The 21,283-nt window shown below is 37.4% G+C and overlaps 1 protein-coding gene across 1 annotated transcript in view; it reads right to left on the reverse strand.

Moving 5' to 3' along the window:
• Adss (adenylosuccinate synthase) overlaps window positions 1–21,283 on the reverse strand; it is a 33,844-nt gene that overhangs the window by 4,416 nt on the left and 8,145 nt on the right. Inside the window, exons 2-12 of the mRNA XM_021162933.2 lie at window positions 17,555–17,657; window positions 16,693–16,761; window positions 15,415–15,465; window positions 9,387–9,453; window positions 9,026–9,133; window positions 8,161–8,242; window positions 6,189–6,315; window positions 4,679–4,833; window positions 3,751–3,875; window positions 2,516–2,613; window positions 223–372 (exon numbers count right to left, since the gene is read on the reverse strand). Coding sequence (XP_021018592.1) covers window positions 223–372; window positions 2,516–2,613; window positions 3,751–3,875; window positions 4,679–4,833; window positions 6,189–6,315; window positions 8,161–8,242; window positions 9,026–9,133; window positions 9,387–9,453; window positions 15,415–15,465; window positions 16,693–16,761; window positions 17,555–17,657 — 1,135 coding nt within the window. The remainder of the gene's footprint in view (window positions 1–222; window positions 373–2,515; window positions 2,614–3,750; window positions 3,876–4,678; window positions 4,834–6,188; window positions 6,316–8,160; window positions 8,243–9,025; window positions 9,134–9,386; window positions 9,454–15,414; window positions 15,466–16,692; window positions 16,762–17,554; window positions 17,658–21,283) is intronic.

Here is a 21,283-nt window from a genome sequence, read left to right on the forward strand (position 1 = left end):
AATAAAAATATTAAAAATTAAAAAAAAAAAGAAAAAAAAATCATTTTCTGATGAGTCAACATCCCAGGGAAATCAAAAAGCAACAAAAAGCAGAAACCAAAACTAAACCAAAACAAAAAAAAAAAACCCCAACCCCAAAACAAAAAAACCCAAACAAAAAAACAAAAACAAACAAACAAAATACCCTACAGACGAATAGACAGCTGCTCATAAAGTATTTACCTGGTATTTGAAGCTCATCTTCAATAAACCGAACATAATTTTGTGCGTTGACAGGTAGCTCCTTAAATGTCCTTGCATTAGATATGTCTGTGTTCCATCCTGGGAGAGTCTTATACTGAACTTCCACTTTATTTAAGACTTCTTGGTTTGCTAAAAGTTAAGGAGTATATGTGTTTATAGAACACAGCACTTATTGCCAAATGACTTATTTATTTATTTATTTATTTATTGGCATAGTTTTCTCTTCTTTCCAGGCTGGCCTTATACTTTTGGCAATCCTCCTTCTTTAAAGCCTATCCAAATCATGGGATCAGAAACATGAACCATTATGGCCAGTTCAAATGACTGACATTATCAAAATCATCAGTCATCCTTATGACTCGTGTCATAATTTCATTTCCAGACCTTTAGAAAGGTGAGAACCAGCACTCAGCCACCTGGGTGATAGTTTATAAGACAACATTTCTTCAAGAGCATGATTACACACTGTAAATGGAGACGATTACAGGGTTACAGCATCAGTTACAGTGGCTGGAGAATGAGCTGGACCAAACTTCAAGCCTTCTGCTTCTGGAGCATCTTGAATTTCTATAGTATTAATTGTGTGAATACAACAGCAACTTCACACAAGGTTGGTACACCTTCAATCCTCTGGGAAATCGACTGTGGGATGAAATTTTTCTTTATTATTCCACCTGATGTCTTTCTTTATATAGCCCCTACTAGAATCTGCATGTGCACTATAAATGACGAGCAGTTTCTCAGACTACAGACTACATAGTAGACAGTGTGGTACAAAGCTCAGGTTTCCCTCTTCTGAGTGGAGAGTCTCAAGAATGATTCATACCATGTACCACCTAGAGAGGTTTGTGGAAACATAATAGGCTTTCCATAAGAACATTAACAAAACCAAACCAAATGATACAAGTTCAAGATGACCATCCATCAATTCAATGTTTCCCTAAAGTAAAAGTCCACAGTGCTCAGAGGAAGACAACAGAATCTGAGTCTCTCTAATCTCCTCTCCGTATGTGAGACACAGCAAGGAGTGACACTCCAGGTACCACTGCTCTCACCATAAGCAGGTTTCTGAGAAAATTCAAAGCACTTCATGGAGGAAAATCACCATCTTGGGAGTAGTTCTGGAGGAATCTGGCCTAAGTCAGCTTAACAAAACAAAAACAACTACCAAAAAAAGGCACAAATTTTATGTTTCTGAGTTTTTAATATTTTAAACAATTTGATGTATAATTATGACATATTTTGCCATGTAACTATATTTGATCATACTATTTTCTTTGGTACTTAAGCTATATTAGAACTCTTAAAACAGCTTTGAGGTAGCATTAATGACCAAGATATAAACATATGCTTGAATAATCAGTTTTCCAAGCAACGGTGTCATAAAATGTTAACAGATGCCTAGTTTTCTGTAAGAAAAATTGGAAAGATGACAGAAAATTATTCTCCATGAACATCTAGTCTTAGAGTCACAAAAGCTTCCCAGTCTGCCAAGGTTCATTAAGGTTTTCAACATTGCTTCAATTTGCATTTCCTTGATGTTTAGGAACACTATCTGAAAAATCAGTGATTTCCATTTCTAACAATAGGAGCATTGACCTAACTCTCAAGTAACTTAAGACAGGCTTCACAAAACTGTACTGCGTGAAGTAGGCATCTCCTTCACCTACAAGCTTCAGAGAGGTTAGCAAAATCACTGTGGGGCTTGGAGGGTGGAGTAAGCTGATGTACCAAGAAAGAGCACACCATAAGACACAAGTCTTTCCTTTTATCCTTTATTCCCCAGGAAGAGAGAACTCCTCCTCTATGGAAATCAGTCACTTTAAGTTATTTTCTCTCTCCCCGACTTTGATGTTGGTTAAGGAGAGGGGTCTTACTATATACTGCCCAGACTAACTCTGAACTCCTGAGTTCAAGAGAGCCTCTTGCCTTAGGCTCCTAAGTAGCTGGGCTTCAGGCACTCAGCACCATACTTAGTTTGTGTATGTCAATTACTATAAATTAAGAAAGTTGAAAGCTTGAAGTAGCATGAGCCAAACCTTTCTTATTCTGAGTTAAAGCTCATACTTGTGACCCAACACTCAAGTTAATGCCAGTTTTAAACAAAATGCTTATCTGTACTATCAGTAAAAACCAAGCCTGTGAAAGATAATCTTATAAATAAGTAGCAATTATATATCATATATAATATATAGTTAAATAATAATATAACTTATAATAGGTCATAATAATCTTATAAATTTTAGGCACAGCTTAAAAAACAAAAGAATACCTGGGAAATGAGGTATGATTTCCCCATCTAATTTGTAAGCAACCCCAACTTTGATTTCCGTAAACATATCCAAAATATCCAACTTGGTAAGGGCCAACCTAATTTTGAAAGAAAAGACATTGTTGAAACAGCATACTTTTGGCATCCAGTAAGACTAATACAGGAGTAAGAAAATTCATGCAAAGCTCAAAGTTCCAAAGCAAGTCTGAAAACTAGTTAGAACTGTACTTGAAAGCGTGCCGCACATAAACATCACACTGATGAGGACATTGCATGGACATGTAGTCTTCATAGTACATCCAGGTTACTTTCTAGTAATTACGACAGATTTTCACTGGTGGTTTCACACTTGCTCAGCTTTCTCAATGAGGGACAACTGTGGGAAGTCTGCCTGGAGTTAAGGATGCACTTTGTGCCAGAGGGACACAGCAGAACACATTGTTCCACATAATCACAAGATATTAAGTACATTTCCACACATGCTACCAGCCCCGTTCTTCATTCTGGTTAACATCACCTCCACCCTTCTGGTCAGAAACTGACAAAGGAAGGAAGCGACCTCTTCATGATACATCAAAGTTTCTTGAAAACTGACTGGAAAAGAGGATTTTAAGGGAAAAATCTGTGAAAATTAGATAAAACACTAGGTTTGGGGTTCTGATCCATAAATTTTGGAGTTTTTTGTTTTGTTTTGTTTTGTTTGTTGTCTTAAAAAAAAGCCTGTTTAGAAGTTTAGCCTAATTAATCCAGATACAAACACATTTACAGCATATTTTCAATGACATATTTTCTGGACAGTGTGTATCTCAGCTTATACCATCACCTTGATTTAAAGATGACAAAAGTGGGACTCAGAAAGGTGAGTCCATGCAGTCATACTAAGTCTCCATGCACCATCTCCACTTTTTTATATGCATACACTGTTAATGCTATCCACCCATGGAGGCCTCCTCCTGCTCTGACCTGCCTACCCATCCTGCTACTGCCCTCTATACAAATACGCATGAGGTCAGAGGATCAGCATTCTTTCTAAAGCACTGGGTATCCAGAATAACCCTGGGGTCTCTTCCTGCGCACTTTTTCCTGTATCTCATTCCACTTCTGAAACTGATTTCATTCTGGAGGCAAACAAATGAAACTTCTCTGTTGGGGACTCTCAAGTTTACTTTCTACAGAATCCAATCTGTGGTTACCAACTGCCCACCATTTCCTAAATGTTTCTTAACAATACTCACGCAGTAAATCCATTGATCATATGAGCATATTTGAGTGAAACAAGGTCCAACCAGCCGCATCTTCTTTTCCTTCCAGTAGTTACTCCAAATTCTCTACCCCGTGTTTGTAGTAATTCTCCAATTTCCTGGATAACAGAATTTTTGAGTTAGAATATCAGAGCAGTATATATATCCAGGGAATTATAATACACACACACACACACACACAAAACAACAAACAACCCCCCCCATCTCTTTTGATAAACATCTTCGTGAAATGAGACGAAAATGGGAATTCCATGGAAATGGCATTACTTGGTATATATTTGGTTTTGATTCTATTTTTAAAAATTTTAAGCTAACATTTTTACAATGCTATATACAGGTCAAGTGTAGACTGACATAATAAACAGTTATATTGTGAGGTGACTGTATCCTAATTGGTCCATTAATAAGTTCACAGCTAAATTGAATATTAGGAGGCAGGACCTTATTGGAGGACAGAGGTTCCTGTGGTATGCCTTTAAAGGTAAGCCTACTTCTTGCGTGCTGCTCTCACTTGCAGCTTCCTAACTGCATAAGGTGAGGTGATGGGCTTTCCTACACCATGCCCTTCTGCCACAGTAGACGTACTGTCTTATCACTGGCCCAGAAACAGAACAGGCTAACCAGACTTCAAACCATAAACAACAACAAAAATACATTTTTCCTTCTTTTAAATTTCTCAAGTAATTTTCATAACAAAGGGAAAGCTCAAAAACAAATATGTTATTAAAATTTATTTAAACAGACAAACCTATCTAGTCATTCCAGGATCTAAAGTTTTATAGTTTTCCGGAAAGTTTTAAGGCAAACACAACAAATGATCCTTGTAAATGAAGAGAGAAGCAGGAGTCTGTTTAGGTTGGGGTGAGGGAAACATGGTTTTCTTACTGAGAAATAAACTTACATTGTCTTGCTCTGTGGGAAAGGCACCAATACCAACTCTAGTGGTGTAAGCTTTCACAACTCCATATACTTCTCCAACATTTTGAGGGGGCATGCCCAAACCTGTACAAACACCTCCAACAGTACAGTTTGAAGAGGTTACAAAAGGGTAAGTTCCTAAAAAATAGAAAACAAACAAAAAACCCACTAAGATGAACACATGTATACAAACACTGTAACACAGAATTACCATTAAGACCATGCATCTGACAGACTAGACCATAATTGTCACTGTTCTCAAGTGCTCAATGTTTTAGCTCTGAGTCTCTTTGTCTATGTTAAAACACAGTTAAAAATGCAGGTAGTTAGAGCTTTAGTTAGAGAGAACCGCAAAACATGTGCAGTTGTTATCTTGGCTCTACAGTACATAATGACTAATTAATTACAGAGGATCTTATGTAAAAACCCTCCTACATATTTTGACTAGGTCCTGTTAATTCCAAGCAAATGACTCCCAGGTGGACATATTTAGGGTGCAGCAGGACCCTGGGCAACAGGAAGTTTGTGATGTTCAACATTTCCCCAGCTTTTAAACTCTATTCAGAGAAACCCTCAAATCACAGGAACAATTATGAAGATGCATTTTCCTTCCTGTCATACTTAACCATTCGCCCTGCTAATTATACTCCTTTTCCAGATTGAGAAGGCATACTATAGGATAAAAGGATACTGTATCTATTATATACAAATATATTCTCTTTAATTAGTTAGTATCTAGAGTCAATGAAATGTCAAGAGGCTGAGGGAAGTAAGAGCACTTGCTGCTCTTCCAGAGGACCCAGCTTTGATTACCAGCACCCAAATGATGGCTCAACAGCCACCTGTAACTCTATTTCCAGGAGATCCAAGGACTTCAGGCCTCCAAGGCCCCTTCATCCATGTGGTGTACAAAATACATGCAGGCAAAACACTCAAACCATAAAACAAAAATAAACAAATAAAAAAGAAATGTTCCCCAGAACTGTTAGCAGTCTAAGAAAACGTTTAGATGTGACCACCAACAAACTACGGCAGACAGTCATCTAGGTAAGTTCAGCCTAGCCCTGAGGATGGAAGAAAGACCGAGTCTATCAAAGTCTCATGCACAGAGTTAGCATAAACAGGCTTTCCTAGATCTCAAAATATGCTTAATCCAATTTTTATATTTTAAAAGACTTAAAGGTGATCTTATCATTTTACAGTTCCAGAGAAACAGTAGTTGAATAAATCAACAATTCACAATCTGCAGAACTCCAAACCCACAGAATCCAAATGATTCCATTTTTAATGAACTATAAAACGTATACTGTGGTTGCTACAATATTCTTTAAAAAAAAAAAAAACCAACAAAAACTTAACTATATTGACAAGCTACCTCATTCCCAAATACACAAGCTAAATGCACTATTTATAACCTCCTAATGCTAACATTAATATTCATATCTAAGTACTTTGAGCTCAGTCAAACTCCCTATAAATCATATCTCACTTACCAAAATCAATATCTAACAATGCTGCGTTTGCACCTTCTACCAAGATTTTCTTGGGTGGTCCATGGAGGGCCTCATATAGGAAATAAACTCCATCTTTCACCATCGGTTTAATCCTTTCCATATAACCCTACACAAAGACAAAAACCAGTTTCCATGTGCACTAATACATTGTAACACCAGTCAAAGAGTAAACTACCTGGCCTTCCACAGTGGAAACTGACAAACCAAAACAGAAAGGCACTGGTGACAGCTCATCCTAGTGCAACATTTGGATTAGCTCTGGTCTCTCAGAAAAGAGTGATTAGTAATGCAAGGGCTAGGGATGTGGCACAGTAGCAGAGTACTTACCTAGCATGTGTGAGGTCCTGAGCCACACACATACACATGCGCTGTAACATTTAAAAGTTCTATAACAACTTCACTGGCAACAGTGCAAATGCTCACTTCATAAACTAGCTTTCAGGAAGAATAAAAAGAGCTTATATCTGTTTATATTAGACGGCACTTTTAATTAATTTTAGGTATTTGAAAAGCTGCATTTATAATCTATGTAACCAACAATTTTCAAGTTCAAATCAGACACCAAAATGTGGTAAGGACACAAACTATACTGTCAAATTTTCAAACATTAGTGACTGGGTGCTGTCATTCTTTCTGACAACAACACTGCAGTATGTCATTAGTCGAGAGTACCAAGTACTAACATGAGTTGCTAGTAATGTTCAACTTCAGAATTCATGTAACAACTGTAAATAAGAGTTTCCCTGGGGACTGCAGTACAGCTGCAATAAATCCTGGTTTTGACTATGAACACCAGGGATAATAATTGCAGAAGCTGCTTACCAGGCACCTGAATGTATACGTTGCACCTGTTATGAATGTCTCTGGCCCCTCCTTCGCACTTGTCTTTAATCTCTTACTTATATTTTAGTCCTTTCTATATGCCCAAAACAAAGCCCTGGTTCAATATATGTTACTTATGAAAATCTTCTTTGGTTTCTTTTGTTGTTTGGTTTTTTTTCTCCCCTTGAGCCCCACCCCACTCCCACCCTCGCCCTGCTCAAGGCTGAGCTCTACCTCAGTATGTACTTCAACTTGTGATCAACTTCCTGCTTCCACCTCTAAAGTACAAGAATTACCGGTGTAGGCCACCACACCCAATTTAAAAGAATCATAAACAAGGGCTGGTGAGATGGCTCAGCAGGTAAGAGCACCCACTGACTGTTCTTCCAAAGGCCCCGAGTTCAAATCCCAGCAACCACATGGTGGCTCACAACCACCCGTAACAAGATCTGATGCCCTCTTCTGGTGCGTCTGAAGACAGCTACACAATGTACTTATGTTTAATAATAAATAAATTTTTAAAAAATCATAAACAGACTTAAGGTCTACAACTATTAAGGAATGGCATATGGTATGTAGATTCTTACTCAGTTCTGAAAACAAAATTAACAGTTTTAAAGAAATAATCACCAGGCATCTAGGAAACAATGTGAGATTTACCAATGATTGAGAAGGCTCTACTAATTCAGGCATCTCACAGCTATGACTCTCTATGAAGCTATGATAGTCTTCTCTGGTGGCCAGTAAAGTTAGCTGTCTCAGGAACTATTATCAATCCTACCAGCCAACTTTACAAGTTTTCACACTGTGGCTTTCTATGGTTTCTTCATAATGCAAATCTGGGCTTCCTTGTGTTCAAAATTCTCCAATAGCTTTCCATGGTCTCTTAAATAACATCTAAGTTTCCTGCAAGTGTATTTGAGACCTATCATTTGGCTACTTTCACATCTCATTCCCTTTCCCATCCAGTTTTCCATTGAGACTCAACTGTGTGAAGTCACACAGACATGCTATGTCCAGGGATGACTGGTCACTAGTTAATACACAAAGCTGAAATGGATGAAAAACTCAAATGTCAGTTTGGCAAGTTAGTATTTAAAAGTCCATTGCTGAGCTAAGAAAGCATTACCTTGAGTTGCTGTAATTCACCTTCGATGTCTATTTCCAAAGTCGGGTATATAGATTTATACTGGTTAGCTAGAACTTTGAACCTGAGAAATAAACAGATCATGGCATTAACTATGTTACAGAATACTTTAAATAATATCATCCAAGTCAAGTGGTTTCTGTGCCTTATAAATGGTCTTAAAAGCAAATTAGTTTGGAAACTGAAGTTACTTTTGGAGAAATGAAATTGAAGTAAAACATGAATCAATTATGCACTCAAGATACATTTTCATGTTTAAGACAAAATATAATGAAGGTGATGTGTGTGGTTGAAGAAAAAGGATTGAAATAACTAAAATCTGAAAATACAAAACAGATTATATTCTACTGTGTAAAAAAATGAGAGGGTCAGTCCACATGACACTTAGACGGTAGCAACTATCTCTAGGACTTTTCAGTGCGTGGCCTGCCAGTGCAAGTATATAACTACACTTCCCATGAAAAATCATTTTATAAAGAATATGTCAGTACAGCATTTCTACTTTTAAAGACATATCCAAAAAATTTACCAAAACATTGAAGGCTAATTATTTCTAGATGGGAAGACATAATGGGTCCCTGAACCTCAAATATCAAAGATAAGATCCTACCTAAGACATGGTTAGCACATCAGAATGCCACACTGAGAACATTTCCTTTCATGGAAAACCAGTTCATATGCCAGTCCTCACAAACAGTATGGTTGGTTCTGTCCTCTTAGGATACCATTCTTACACAATCATCAGGTTATTTTTTATGAAGTAAATGTGAATATTGATGCTACAATTTTGTACTCTGGGTCTTAAAAATCTGTTTGCTTTTTAATATTAAAAAAAAAAGTCTTTTACCTCTCAGAGAAGCCATCAAAGTCAGAAACAAGATCACACATCCGAAGTCCACTCCGAGCAGCTTTAGAGGAATATACAGGGCCAATACCCTTTTTTGTGGTACCCAAACTTAAAAACAGATCAAAACAGCTTCAAGTTACACAAGGAAGATATAAGTCTTGTTGTCAGATCTTTTCAAAGAAGAAAGTTACATATGATTATTTCCTATTTGTGCAATTTCCTATAAGCTTATTTGTATAATCTAACTAACTGGTCTTCTCTGAAGCCTAGGGAACTATTCTTATCTATCTGGGGTTTTATTTTGCTTCATCTTGGCTCAAAATTTATACATAAGGATGTAAATGAAATATATATGTCATACTTTTTTCCTGCTTGCTCTTGTCTCTGCTGTTCCTGGATACCATCAGCTGCTTGATGAAAGTCAAACACTGAGGAGAAATCAAACAAACCACAGTTGTTACTGAAACAAAGATAACAGTCAAGGTAAAAATATTCCAAACTACTCAGACCAGAGATCCTCCCAACCTTGCTTCTGACAAATTGTACAGATATGTTTCTAAAGGTAACAATGGCAACTTACACTTGTAATTTCAACATTAAATAGGCCGGCAGGAGGAGGATCACAAGTTTGAGGCAGGTCTGGGCTACATGGTGAGTTCAGGCCAGCTTGGATTATACAACGTTTGAAGAGAGCAAAAAAGAAGACAAAAGGCGAATTTTAGAATATCTTAACCTAAAACTCAATGAAGTTCAATCTATAAAGATACCTCCCCCTTCTTCCTCTACACCTTCAAGTTCTGGACCCCAGGGGTTTAGAGCTCACCTCAATGCCTCCCCTTTCTTCCACCCTAGGCTCAAACTTCACATCACCTTTCACTAAAACTACACTCTAGTCTGTGTGCCTCTTTCCACTCTTGGACATGGATCAAAATTCTTTAATGCATCCAAAATTTTCTTGCCAAGACACAAACAAGTCATCACACCCTTGTCTTTGAAACTTAAGGGCTTTCTACTACTCTTCAAAAAAAAAGTCTTATATGGCAAACACCATTCTGTTCACACCAGCAGTCCCTGACTACAACTGTAAGCTTCCTGTGCAGTGTGCCTCTTTCTATGTATACATACACACTCACACTCCCCGACACACACTGAGTAGCAGGACAATGTCAATTTGCTAGTTAATTTCTGTAGCAGGAAGTACTCAAATATTTACTGACTGACTACATAAGCAGCTTATAGACTGGCAGGTCTAGGGTTTGGTTTCTGAACTTCTAACTAAAGTTTATCTACTTAACAGCTTTATAATTAACAGACCATAAAACTCACCAGTTTCAAGGTATTACAATTCTATGTTTTTTGCATATTATGCCACTATTTCTTTCCACCAATTATATTATTTCAAAATAAATATATTGAAATATGCAAATGTTAAACAGAATGATTGAGTTTTTAGAATTAGGGGAAACATTTGTAAAAGAACAACTTAAAAACATTAAAAGATGCTGGGCAGTGGTGGCACACACCTTTAATCCCAACACTTGGGAGGCAGAGGCAGGCAGATTTCTGAGTTCGAGGCCAGCCTGGTCTACAGAGTGAGTTCCAGGGCAGCCAGGGCTATACAGAAAAACCCCGCCTCGAAAAAACCAAAAACAAAACAAAAACAAAAAAAACCCAAACCAAACCAAAAAAACAAAACACCCAAATAACAAAAACAACCAAACAAAAAACATTAAAAGATACACATTAGACATAGAAACTAGAAAACTCTGATAAAGCCTGGACTGAAACTACCCTCTCAGGAGCCTTAGCCTCCAAGCTACGCAGGAAGTGCTGTTTCCCTAAGCTGCTTTTTGAGACACTGTACAAACTAGGAGGGTAGTCCTACCTGTAGCCTGCCTGGCACGGTAAAGTTAAAGCTTTGTTAGTATGATCACCAGTTTCCTCTGGCAAGCCTAGTGTCTTAGTCAGGGTTTCTATTCCTGCACAAACATCATGACCAAGAAGCAAGTTGGGGAGGAAAGGGTTTATTCGGCTTACACTTCCATACTGCTGTTCATCACCAAGGAAGTCAGGACTGGAACTCAAGCAGGTCAGAAAGCAGGCGCTGATGCAGAGGCCATGGAGGGATGTTACTTACTGGCTTGCTTCCTCTGGCTTGCTCAGCCTGCTCTCTTATAGAACCCAAGACTACCAGCCCAGGGATGGTCCCACCCACAAGGGGCCTTTCCTCCTTGATCACTAATTGAGAAAATGCCTTACAGTTGGATCTCATGGAGGCATTTCCTCAACTGAAGCTCCTTTCTCTGTGATAACTCCAGCTTGTCAAGTTGACACAAAACTAGCCAGTACACCTAGTGAGTGTTTTGAGATTTTTATGTCAATTACATTACAGATGCTGAGTCTGCAGTGTGTGAATTAATAAGTAGATAAAAGAGCATCCTTAAAATTATATTGAAATATTACACATTCAATGATAGCTACAAGAATGTCACAGCAATGCTATTTTTAATACACCAATACTGGAAAAACTCAATCTTCATCAAGGGGATAAAAATTTGGGTATATTCATAATAGAATTTTAGGTAACAATTTTTTAAAAAGAAAAACCTGCTTCAAGAAGCAATAGAATTGTAACAATTATAGGCAGACTGTTCAGTGGAGGCCAGATGCAAAAAGACAATATAAACTACAATTTTAAATAAAGTTTCAAATGTCAAAATTAATCTATAAAAGAAGCAAGAACTGTGTCACTTTTGATCAAAGGAAACAGATAATGACTCAGAAAAATCATCAGAGCAATTTTTCCAGGGACTTGGAAGACTATATATTTTAAAGACTATGGTGATTGAGTATTTTGTTTACGCTTTAGTGAATTTCAGTCTATCATGTTGTACTTCAAACTGCTATCATATGATTAGTTTATTATCATGTTCCTCTCCTGTTGCCAAGACAATAGCCTTTCTAAAGTATTTCAGGTGCTAGATTTATCCTTAAGAATTGTTTCATTAACAATAACTTTGCAAGTCAGTTATGACTGAAGCACTAGAATATGCCATACACTTTCTTCTGAATACAAAAGCATTTGCACTTAAATACTCATTTTTCATTATCAGAGAAGTTTTTAAAAGCAACTAGAAAAACAACAAATAAACAGTTGACAGAAAGCAGTTGAGCTGTATTTTCAAAAATTAATTTAGTACCCTGACAAAGCCCTTCCTAGGCCCCAGGAAGCTATTAGTACAATCAGAGCAATGACTCTCATGGGGTAGAACCTTAATGCCTTCTAACTAGTTTTGATTACTCTCTCTGAAGTTGTTATGAATACTGCTTTTGTTTTCTACAGGCCTAGACATTGAAGGACAAAAACAAAAGAACTAAAACCTTGAGAATTAGTCTAATTTTTAAACTGAAAGATAACTGTACATCCTTTGCAGTTTCATTAGCATGCCTGTAAAGGTATTGTTATAAATAAACTTGATTGAGTTTTAATTATGCAAGTATTTGATACTGGTAAGTACTCAGGATTTTCTACCATGTAACTACATTCCCAGCCCTCTACTTAAGCATTATTATTAAACATTTAATAAAATAATGCATTCAGCATAGCCCACAATACAGCTAATACCTCTGCTTGCTATCTCGTGCCTCATCTCCACTGAGGCCTCATTTCTCAGTGAATGGTCCCAGGCACTTCATCTAGAATGAACCTGGACATGTTCCCACTACCTCTCCCAAAACTGACTGTTCCTGCTTAGGACTGCTCTCCTGACACCCAGCTTCATCTTGAAGCCACGACACATTCATTATATATTTATCTTATGTATTGTATTGTGCTCACAAGCTCTATTAAGGATTTTTCTTTTTAATATTGTCTTTTCTAATACTCTTGAACCTTCAATGTCCGGTATCATGTCTAGCACAAGTTAGGTATTCAATATATGAGCAAAATGACAAACAGCAAACATCTGGATTTCAGATGCTTACTATATTTAAGTCATCTATTCACTTCTCAGGTTACTCTGAATAAGCATCTTTCTTATTACAAACTATATCAATATGCTAGGTCAATATGCTATATCAATATGCTAGGTCAAAAATTTTGCATTAAGTTGCTTAATTATTTTAATTAAAAAATATTTAAAGTTATTGTATGTGTGTTTTGCCTGCATGTATGCTAGTGCCCAGAGGTTAAAAGAAAGCACCAAATTCCATGGAAGTGGAGTTCTCGATGGTTATGAACCACCATGTAGGAACTGGGAATCAAAACTGGGTTCTCAGCAAAGCAATGACAGCTCTTAAGCCATTGAGTCATCTCTTCAACCCCTGCTTAGGTATTAAACTGCATAGCAGCTTCATCATTTTAAAATTTCTTTGGAAGAAAATAGGCAATTCAAAATACTGACACTGTATCAAGTTTCTACTGTAATGTTGACATGAAATCTATGACAACAGCAAGAAAGACTGGACAAGCAGCATGCTTCCATTTGCTTGTTATTTTATTGCTGGCAAATTGTATTAAGACGGAAGGGTGAGAGAGGAAGGTCAGAGGATCACATGTTTGAGGACAGATTGGAATGTACAGTGAGTATCAGGACTGCCTGGCAACTTAGCAAGCCTCTGATTCAAAGTCAAAATTAAAAAGGGCCTTCTGACCCCTTTGCACCATTCCCACACCCAGTCTCTTTGCATGATATGAAAAGGTTTCACAATATTAGCACAAATTTGCTCTTTGCAGATTTTATAGATTAAGAAGTCCTGTGATGCACGCCTTTAATCCTAGTACTCGAGAGGCAGAGGCAGGCAGATTTCTGAGTTCGAGGCCAGCCTGGTCTACAAAGTGAGTTTCAGGACAGCCAGGGCTATACAGAGAAACCCTGTCTCGAACCCCCCCCCCCCCAAAAAAAAGAAGTCCTGTGATGGTTTCCTTAATGTGACCCAGGGAGTAGCACTATTAGAGCATGTGGCCCTTTTGGAGTAGGTGTGTCACTGAGGGTATGGGCTTTAAGATCCTCATCCTAGCTGCCTGGAAGCCAGTCTTCTCCTAGAGGCCTTCAGATGAGATGTAGAACTCTCAGCTCCTCCTGCACCATGTCTGCCTAGACACTGCCATGCTCCCTTGATGATAATGGACTGAACCTCTGGACCTGTAAGCCAGCCCCAATTAAATGTTGTCCTTTTAAGAGTTGCCTTGGCCATGGTGTCTGTCCACAACAGTAAAACCCTAACTAAGACAAGTCCCTACTGAACAATATAATGGGAAAGACATTTTTCATATAAACTATGTAAATTCAATACAGTTTTCCTCAAAAAGTTATTTTATTTTTACTTTATTATTGTTTGTGTAATGTACATGTATGGACACATATGCCAAGGAATTCAGGTCATACGTTTACAAGGCAAGCACGCTACTGGCTGAACTTCTTGCCATTATTTTACTGGGTTACTGAGGTGATGCACAAGGCTCAAATCTGAAGCTGTTACATAGCCACACTGTTATTTGATTTCCATTTTGGTTAAGACCTTTTTAAAAAAGAACAATGAGCTAAACGGTAGTGGCGCACGCCTTTAATTCCAGCACTCAGGAGGCAGAGGCAGGTGGATCTCTGAGTTCCAGCCTGGTCTACAGAGTTAAGTTCCAAGACAGCCAGAGCTACAAAAAACAAAAACAAACAAACAAACAAAACCTGTCTTGAAACAAACAAAAACAATAAATAAATAAGATGAGAGGGGAAGAGAGAGTCAGAGAGATTGGGGGGTGGGGGTAAGAACATATACCTTTTAATAGCTTCAGGTCCATAACAAAGTTCTCTATTGGTCTAAATCCCCTACTACTCTTTAGGTAATCATCTTGTAAACACGTCCCTGCTAACCAATCCTATCGGCTCAGGAATGATAACCAAGAAGAAAACACCAATCATACTGGTGACAGCTGAAATTAATTTTAGTATCTAGTTCTAATTCATGGAGAAAACTAGTGTGAATGAAGAGAGGTCATTCATCACTGTGCAGACAGTTGTTCTAAAGACTGAATTCAGCACATCTGCAGATAGTCATTCTAAAGACTTGCCACAGGGCAAACGCATTCTTACAGGAATGTCAACACATGCAAATAAATGCTTTGGATTTATTATTTATATGATTTATTCTTTAATGACTAAAGACATTACAAAATACTGGCTCTGCTACTCATCTGCTTAACTATACTTGTCTTGTATATTTCCAATCTAGTTCTTGTCAAAACAAAACAAAGAAAAAAAATCAAGATATTACTATTTTAACTTCAACTACAATCCTTAAACAAACATAGAAATAATTCATCATTTTTAAATGCTTTCTCTTGATACATTTGACTAAGAGGCAGTTATAAATAAATACAAATGGCCTCCTACCAATATGAGCTCTGTCCGATATGATAAGCCTTTTCTCCCAGCCATCTAGACCTAGGAAAGAAAAGATATACTTTATCAAACATTTTGTGCAACGATTTTTAAGACTTACTTTTTTATGAACAGAATGTCTACAAGTGTTTTTACTAAAGCAATCATGTTTGCATCTCTTCTTCTGCATAGGAAGCAGTGGGCTTATCAAGTTTGTCACTGTTCAATGTACAAGCTCATTCATACTCTTATCTCCAAATATTTTGTTCTAAATAGTTCCTGTCTCAAGTCACATTCACATAAAATATTCCTAAGAACCCAAACAAAGAAAACAGCAGGAAAATATTTTCTGGACTAGGTGTGGGGATCATGTATATAGCATGGGAGAAATTCTAGAGAAGGAAGTTGGTTTTAGTAATGCCACCCTTCACAAAAGAGTTATAAAGAAATATGACTAAACAAAATAATGAAACTTAATATTTCTCCACAGTATTGTAGATGACTACATTTAGTATATCTCAGTAATGAGATAGATGCATCTCCCCATGTAACTATAAGAGATCAAGACCAGGGGCTATGAACTTTCACACCTAGGTCTCATCACCCAATAAATTAGGGGGAGATGAGAGATGAGGACATGGGTAAAAAATGAGGGTAGTTGGGAGGGTGGGCAACAGAGACAGAGGGGGGCCAGGGTGTCTTAGTCAAGAACATTATAGTCAAGAACACTTAAGGATGGATTATTTTAAACCCAACACAACTCAAACACGATAGAAAGCATTTTAAATCTGAGCTCATCTTGAGGGAAACTGTATTAAGAATGGCCCTTAACTGTGTATTACTTTCCTTGTAAATTCCCTTCCACCCTAACGAGTATTCACGGCTGAAAGTTAAGGCAAGACTCAAGGGTGTTTCTTTTCAGGTCAGTGCACGATCCCTTACTTTGGGGATAAGATCCTTTCAAGGATGAAGCAGTAGTCCAGAAGAAGTTCTAGCAATGTGCAAAAACTCCAAGAGCTGGTAGTAGGCACACTGTCAGAGCTACCTCAAGATGAAGTGTGTTTGTAATGAATACACCAAGGACTTGGTACTTTCATAAAGATCTATGAGGATGTTATCCTTGATTAGAAATAATAACTATGAGTGAAATTTAAACTCATATAAAAATGTGTACTCTAGTAATCTGAAAATTCTAAGTACAGGACAAATACTCACTCAGTCTATCCAGCATGAGATCTTACTGAAACTGTATAAAATAACCACATTACAGTTAGACCCATTCATTCATACCTTTTCCCTTTTGAACATTTTTCTCCGCTTCTTCAAACAATCCAGGAAGATGAATTACCACTCCATTTCCTAAAAGAAACAAACAATCCTCCACCTTAAACACCTGTAATTATAATATAGACACATACATAAATGTTAAAATGTAGACATCTATAATAACTGTCTATTTTGACTAGAACAAGTTATATTTATTATTAATAAAGCACCATATTTTATTACGGAATTCCCACAGAAAGTACTCAAAGTTTATTATATATATATGTGTGTGTGTGTGTGTGTGTGTGTGTGTGTGTGTGAGAGAGAGAGAGAGAGAGAGAGAGAGAGAGAGAGAGAGAGAGAGAGAGAGAGATAAGGGATATAAAACACTAAAATTATGTTCAAAACTACTTGGAATTTCTTTGTAACAAATAAATCATGTTCTGAAAAAAGCTAAGGGTACAGCCGGATCACCACCTACACCAATGTCTTTCAGAACCACACTCTACTAGTGATCACAAAATTAATTTAGTGTGACATGAACATTTTTAAACAACAGAATATAAATCATCAGACTGTAAGGGTTTAGAATGAAATATTTCTTATATAGAGTCAAAGTTGAAAGTCTTTGGAAAACTCATTGATGACAAGAACTTCTCTACGGAATAAAGGCTATGATGCACCTAAGTGCCTGCAAAGTAAACACCCTGGGAACCACCTCTGCAAGACCCGAGAGTGAGAAGCAGCTTGGCAGGTCTGTCCTATACGGTATCACAGCCAAAAGTCGTGAGGCATCAAGGAAACATCTGGTCAGTGAAACGTAAAGTCAGTTTTGATAATGAAAAACTCCCATGCTGCCCCCAAGAAGTTCAGTTTAAACACTTACCGATAAAGGCAGTAACATTTGGGTTAATTATTCCACTAGGTAAAAGATGAAAGTCATATTCCACAGAATCTACAACAACTGTGTGGCCAGCGTTATTCCCTCCCTGAAACAGAATAAAGAGGACATTGACCTTGAGAATACATTCTTGCTGAAAGTGAAATAAATAAATAAATATATGCGCCAAAAAACCTATAATTGTTTGTATTCTTCTTTCAGCACTACAGTATACTTGAGTGACTGCTGCCAAAAGACCAAGAAATTTGTGAATTCAAAGTCACATTTATTTTTAAGAGAGAACAGTTACGAAAGGCAAAACTAATTTAGTTATTTAGGCTGACTTTGGCCCTATATAGGACATGTATCAATTAATTATTCATGATTCTTTACACACACACACAGAGACACACACACACACACACACAAACACACACACACACACATCTCCAGTGAGAGACAGTTATTCTAAATTGATATACATACTCAGGTTATCCCCATTGCTCTTTGCTATATGTCAAGCAACTAGATCTGGAATTTGTATTCTTGGATGGATTTAAACTAGGATGTGTCCCAAGTAGTTCCCAGTACTGGTTGTCCTAATAAGACTCTAGTTTACAAATCCATCTTAAGCATTTAGTTAGTGACAGATCCCTACAACCTTCTTTTTCTAAAAGACATTTGATCAAAAAATATTAATGCTTGGAATTACAGTCGAAAGCATGGCTATATGGTCAATCAACAGTAACATGTCAAATATTAAATTTTAAAAACTAGATATTAAGACAATATTAAATGACCATACATTTTTTCCAACGTAAATTAAAAAACAAGGAAGGAAATACAAAGCAACTGATTTGCTTGTACAACAAACTTAACAGCAAGCGAGAATACAATAGATAACAGCACATTGTGTAGCATTTTAAAACACACACACACAAACACACAAAACTGTCAAGTCTTTCTCATATACTTACCACTTGGCATCAGTTACAAGTTTTTAGGATCCCTCTGAAGAAACTTTTTGCATAAAAAATACATATTTATTTTCTGTTTTGTCACAATGTGAGGACTGAACCTTAGAGTCTCCACAGGAGGCCACAGGCACTTTCTTCTTTTGAAGTGTTTAGTATTGCACACTCAATGAACAAAGTACTGGTCTCAAGCATATCATGTATTATTTGACTATATTCATTCCCCTTCTTTTCTCCTCCCCTCTCAGTTCCTTTTTCCAAGTTATCAACTCTCATTTTTCTCTTATATGTAAGACAACTGTATATGCAAATTATGCCATTTCGTTCTTTATGAATAAAATATCATCTGTTGACAGATAACTAGATTTGTTTAATGTTAACGGCCATTCCATAAATTGCAAATAAAACCACTTCATTCTTTTATATCTGTACATACAATAATTAAACTAGTCCCATAAAGAAATGTATTGTTTCCAGTTTTCTATCATTAAAAGGCCAATCAGCCTTTCTAAAAAAAAAAAATACATTTTGTGCTTCAAAATAACATGTCTCAATTTTCAAGAAAAATCTCTTAAAATATGAAGCACATTAAAATTTCTAAGTCCAAAAAATGCTAATTTGTCATTACTAAAATTGTTTAATTCTAAATCATTAAATTTAATAAGTATTTACATGTTCAATGTATTGATAACTTTGAGATAAGCCATCAGTTATTTACTCTAGGTTGAATATTCATTCTTAATCCCAAAGCCTCCAAGCCTGAACCTCTGTGTGCTGACAAGATACCAGTAGTGTCAAATTCCATACCATGAAGCTTCCATCTCATACACAAATTAAAAGCCTGAAATCTCATACAGCCTAGGCCACAAACACTGTGGATGCGGCATACGTAAGTTAAAAAACCCAGCCACTAAGGGTAAAGTAAATTATGTTCTCAATACCTCTTAACCAAATCACTTACATTAAAAGGAGATAGGAGCCCGGCAGTGGTGGTGCATGCCTTTCAAGGCCAGCCTGGTCTACAAAGTGAGTTTCAGGACAGCCAGGGCTACACAGAGAAACCCTGTCTCGAAAAACACCAAAACCAAAACAACAAAAAGAGCTCTTTCCAGTCAGCGCCGAGCGATGGGCATCTCTCAGGGACAACTGGCACAAGCGCTGCCAGACTGGGGGTAAGGGAAAACCCTACCACAAGAAGCGGAAGTATGAGCTGGGACGGCCCGCTGCCAACACGAAGATTGGCCCTTGCCACATATACACAGTCCGAGTTCGAGGAGGCAATAAGAAGTACCGTGCCCTGAGATTGGATGTGGGGAACTTTTCCTGGGGCTCTGAGTGTTGGTACTCGCAAAACAAGGATCATTGATGTTGTCTACAATGCATCCAACAACGAGCTTGTCCACACCAAGACCCTGGTGAAGAACTGCATCCACCGTGCTTATTGACAGCACGCCGTACAGACAGTGGGAGGAGTCCCACTATGTACTGCCCCTGGGCCGCAAGAAGGGGGCCAAGCTGACTCCTGAAGAGGAAGAGATTTTTAAACAAAAAACGATCAAAGAAAATTCAAAAGAAATACGACGAAAGGAAAAAGAATGCCAAAATCAGCAGTCTCCTGGAGCAGTTCCAGCAGGGCAAGCTTCTAGCCTGTATTGCCTCAAGACCAGGCCAGTGTGGCAGAGCAGACAGCTATGTGCTCGAAGGCAAGGAGCTGGAGTTCTATCTGCAGAAGATCAAAGCCCGGAAAGGCAAATGAGCCTCATGCATAGTGTAATAAAGGTGTCTGCTGTTCTATATGACAAAAAAAGAAAAGAAAAGAAAAAAAGGGAGATAGGCGCTATCCTAGGCAGGAAACTCTTTCTACTTTAAGTGTCCTTCCAAAATCTAAATGTCACTCATCTGTAGTCTCCTCTTCATGTTTTGTTGCCTAAGAAAATGCATTTGCTGAGCCCTGAACACTTAAGTGGTTTAAATTTATTTTCACCATTTACAACAGATTACTGGACATCAAAGATCCATTGCACTTATGAACAAAGAGCCTTATTTTCAAGTTCTATATAATTTTGCAAAACTGTACAATGAGTGGGTGCAAGTCTTTTTCAGTTTGGGAGGAAAATGCTTACATATGTAAAATAAAAATTTATATATTGGTGGTGCACCTCTGCAATCTCAGCTATTGGGAGGTAGAGGCAGGAAGACCAAGAATTCAAGTCCCCCTCAGCTACAGCAGTGAGTGAGGCCAGTCTGGGCTGCATAAGGCCCTGTCTCAAAAGTACCCCACTCAGCCCATGATTTGTTTAAAGGCTGCCATTATTAACAACAGCCACACTTAAGAGTTGAAATCTGGCATGGATATTTTTTAAAGGCAGATGGTTATGAAGAATAATTTCAGGGAGATAAATTAGCCTCCTCCCTAAGTTCATCCAAGTTAATACATAGTTTGGGCTGGGAAAGTTCAATTATAAAAGACTAGAAATCCCATTTTGCTGCAAAGTTTGCTCACTAAAATACTAACTTCCATTTTTAAATAACCAGTTCAGTTTAAATTATTTAAATTTAGTGAATGCAGGAATATGGTGAAAATATCAGGAATAATCTTGAATTTCCTTATTGAGAGTTGAGATGAAAAATTAATCTTAAAACACAGTAAGATGGGCTTAGAGGCTGCTACATATAAGAAGTTTCTTAATGAGGTAATCTGTAAAATAAGTTGTAGTACATGGCCATATTCATAAAATACAACAGATAAAAAAAATCAGAT

This window comes from Mus caroli, chromosome 1, assembly GCF_900094665.2.
Source record: "Mus caroli chromosome 1, CAROLI_EIJ_v1.1, whole genome shotgun sequence".
NCBI classification, from domain to species: Eukaryota; Metazoa; Chordata; class Mammalia; order Rodentia; family Muridae; genus Mus; species Mus caroli.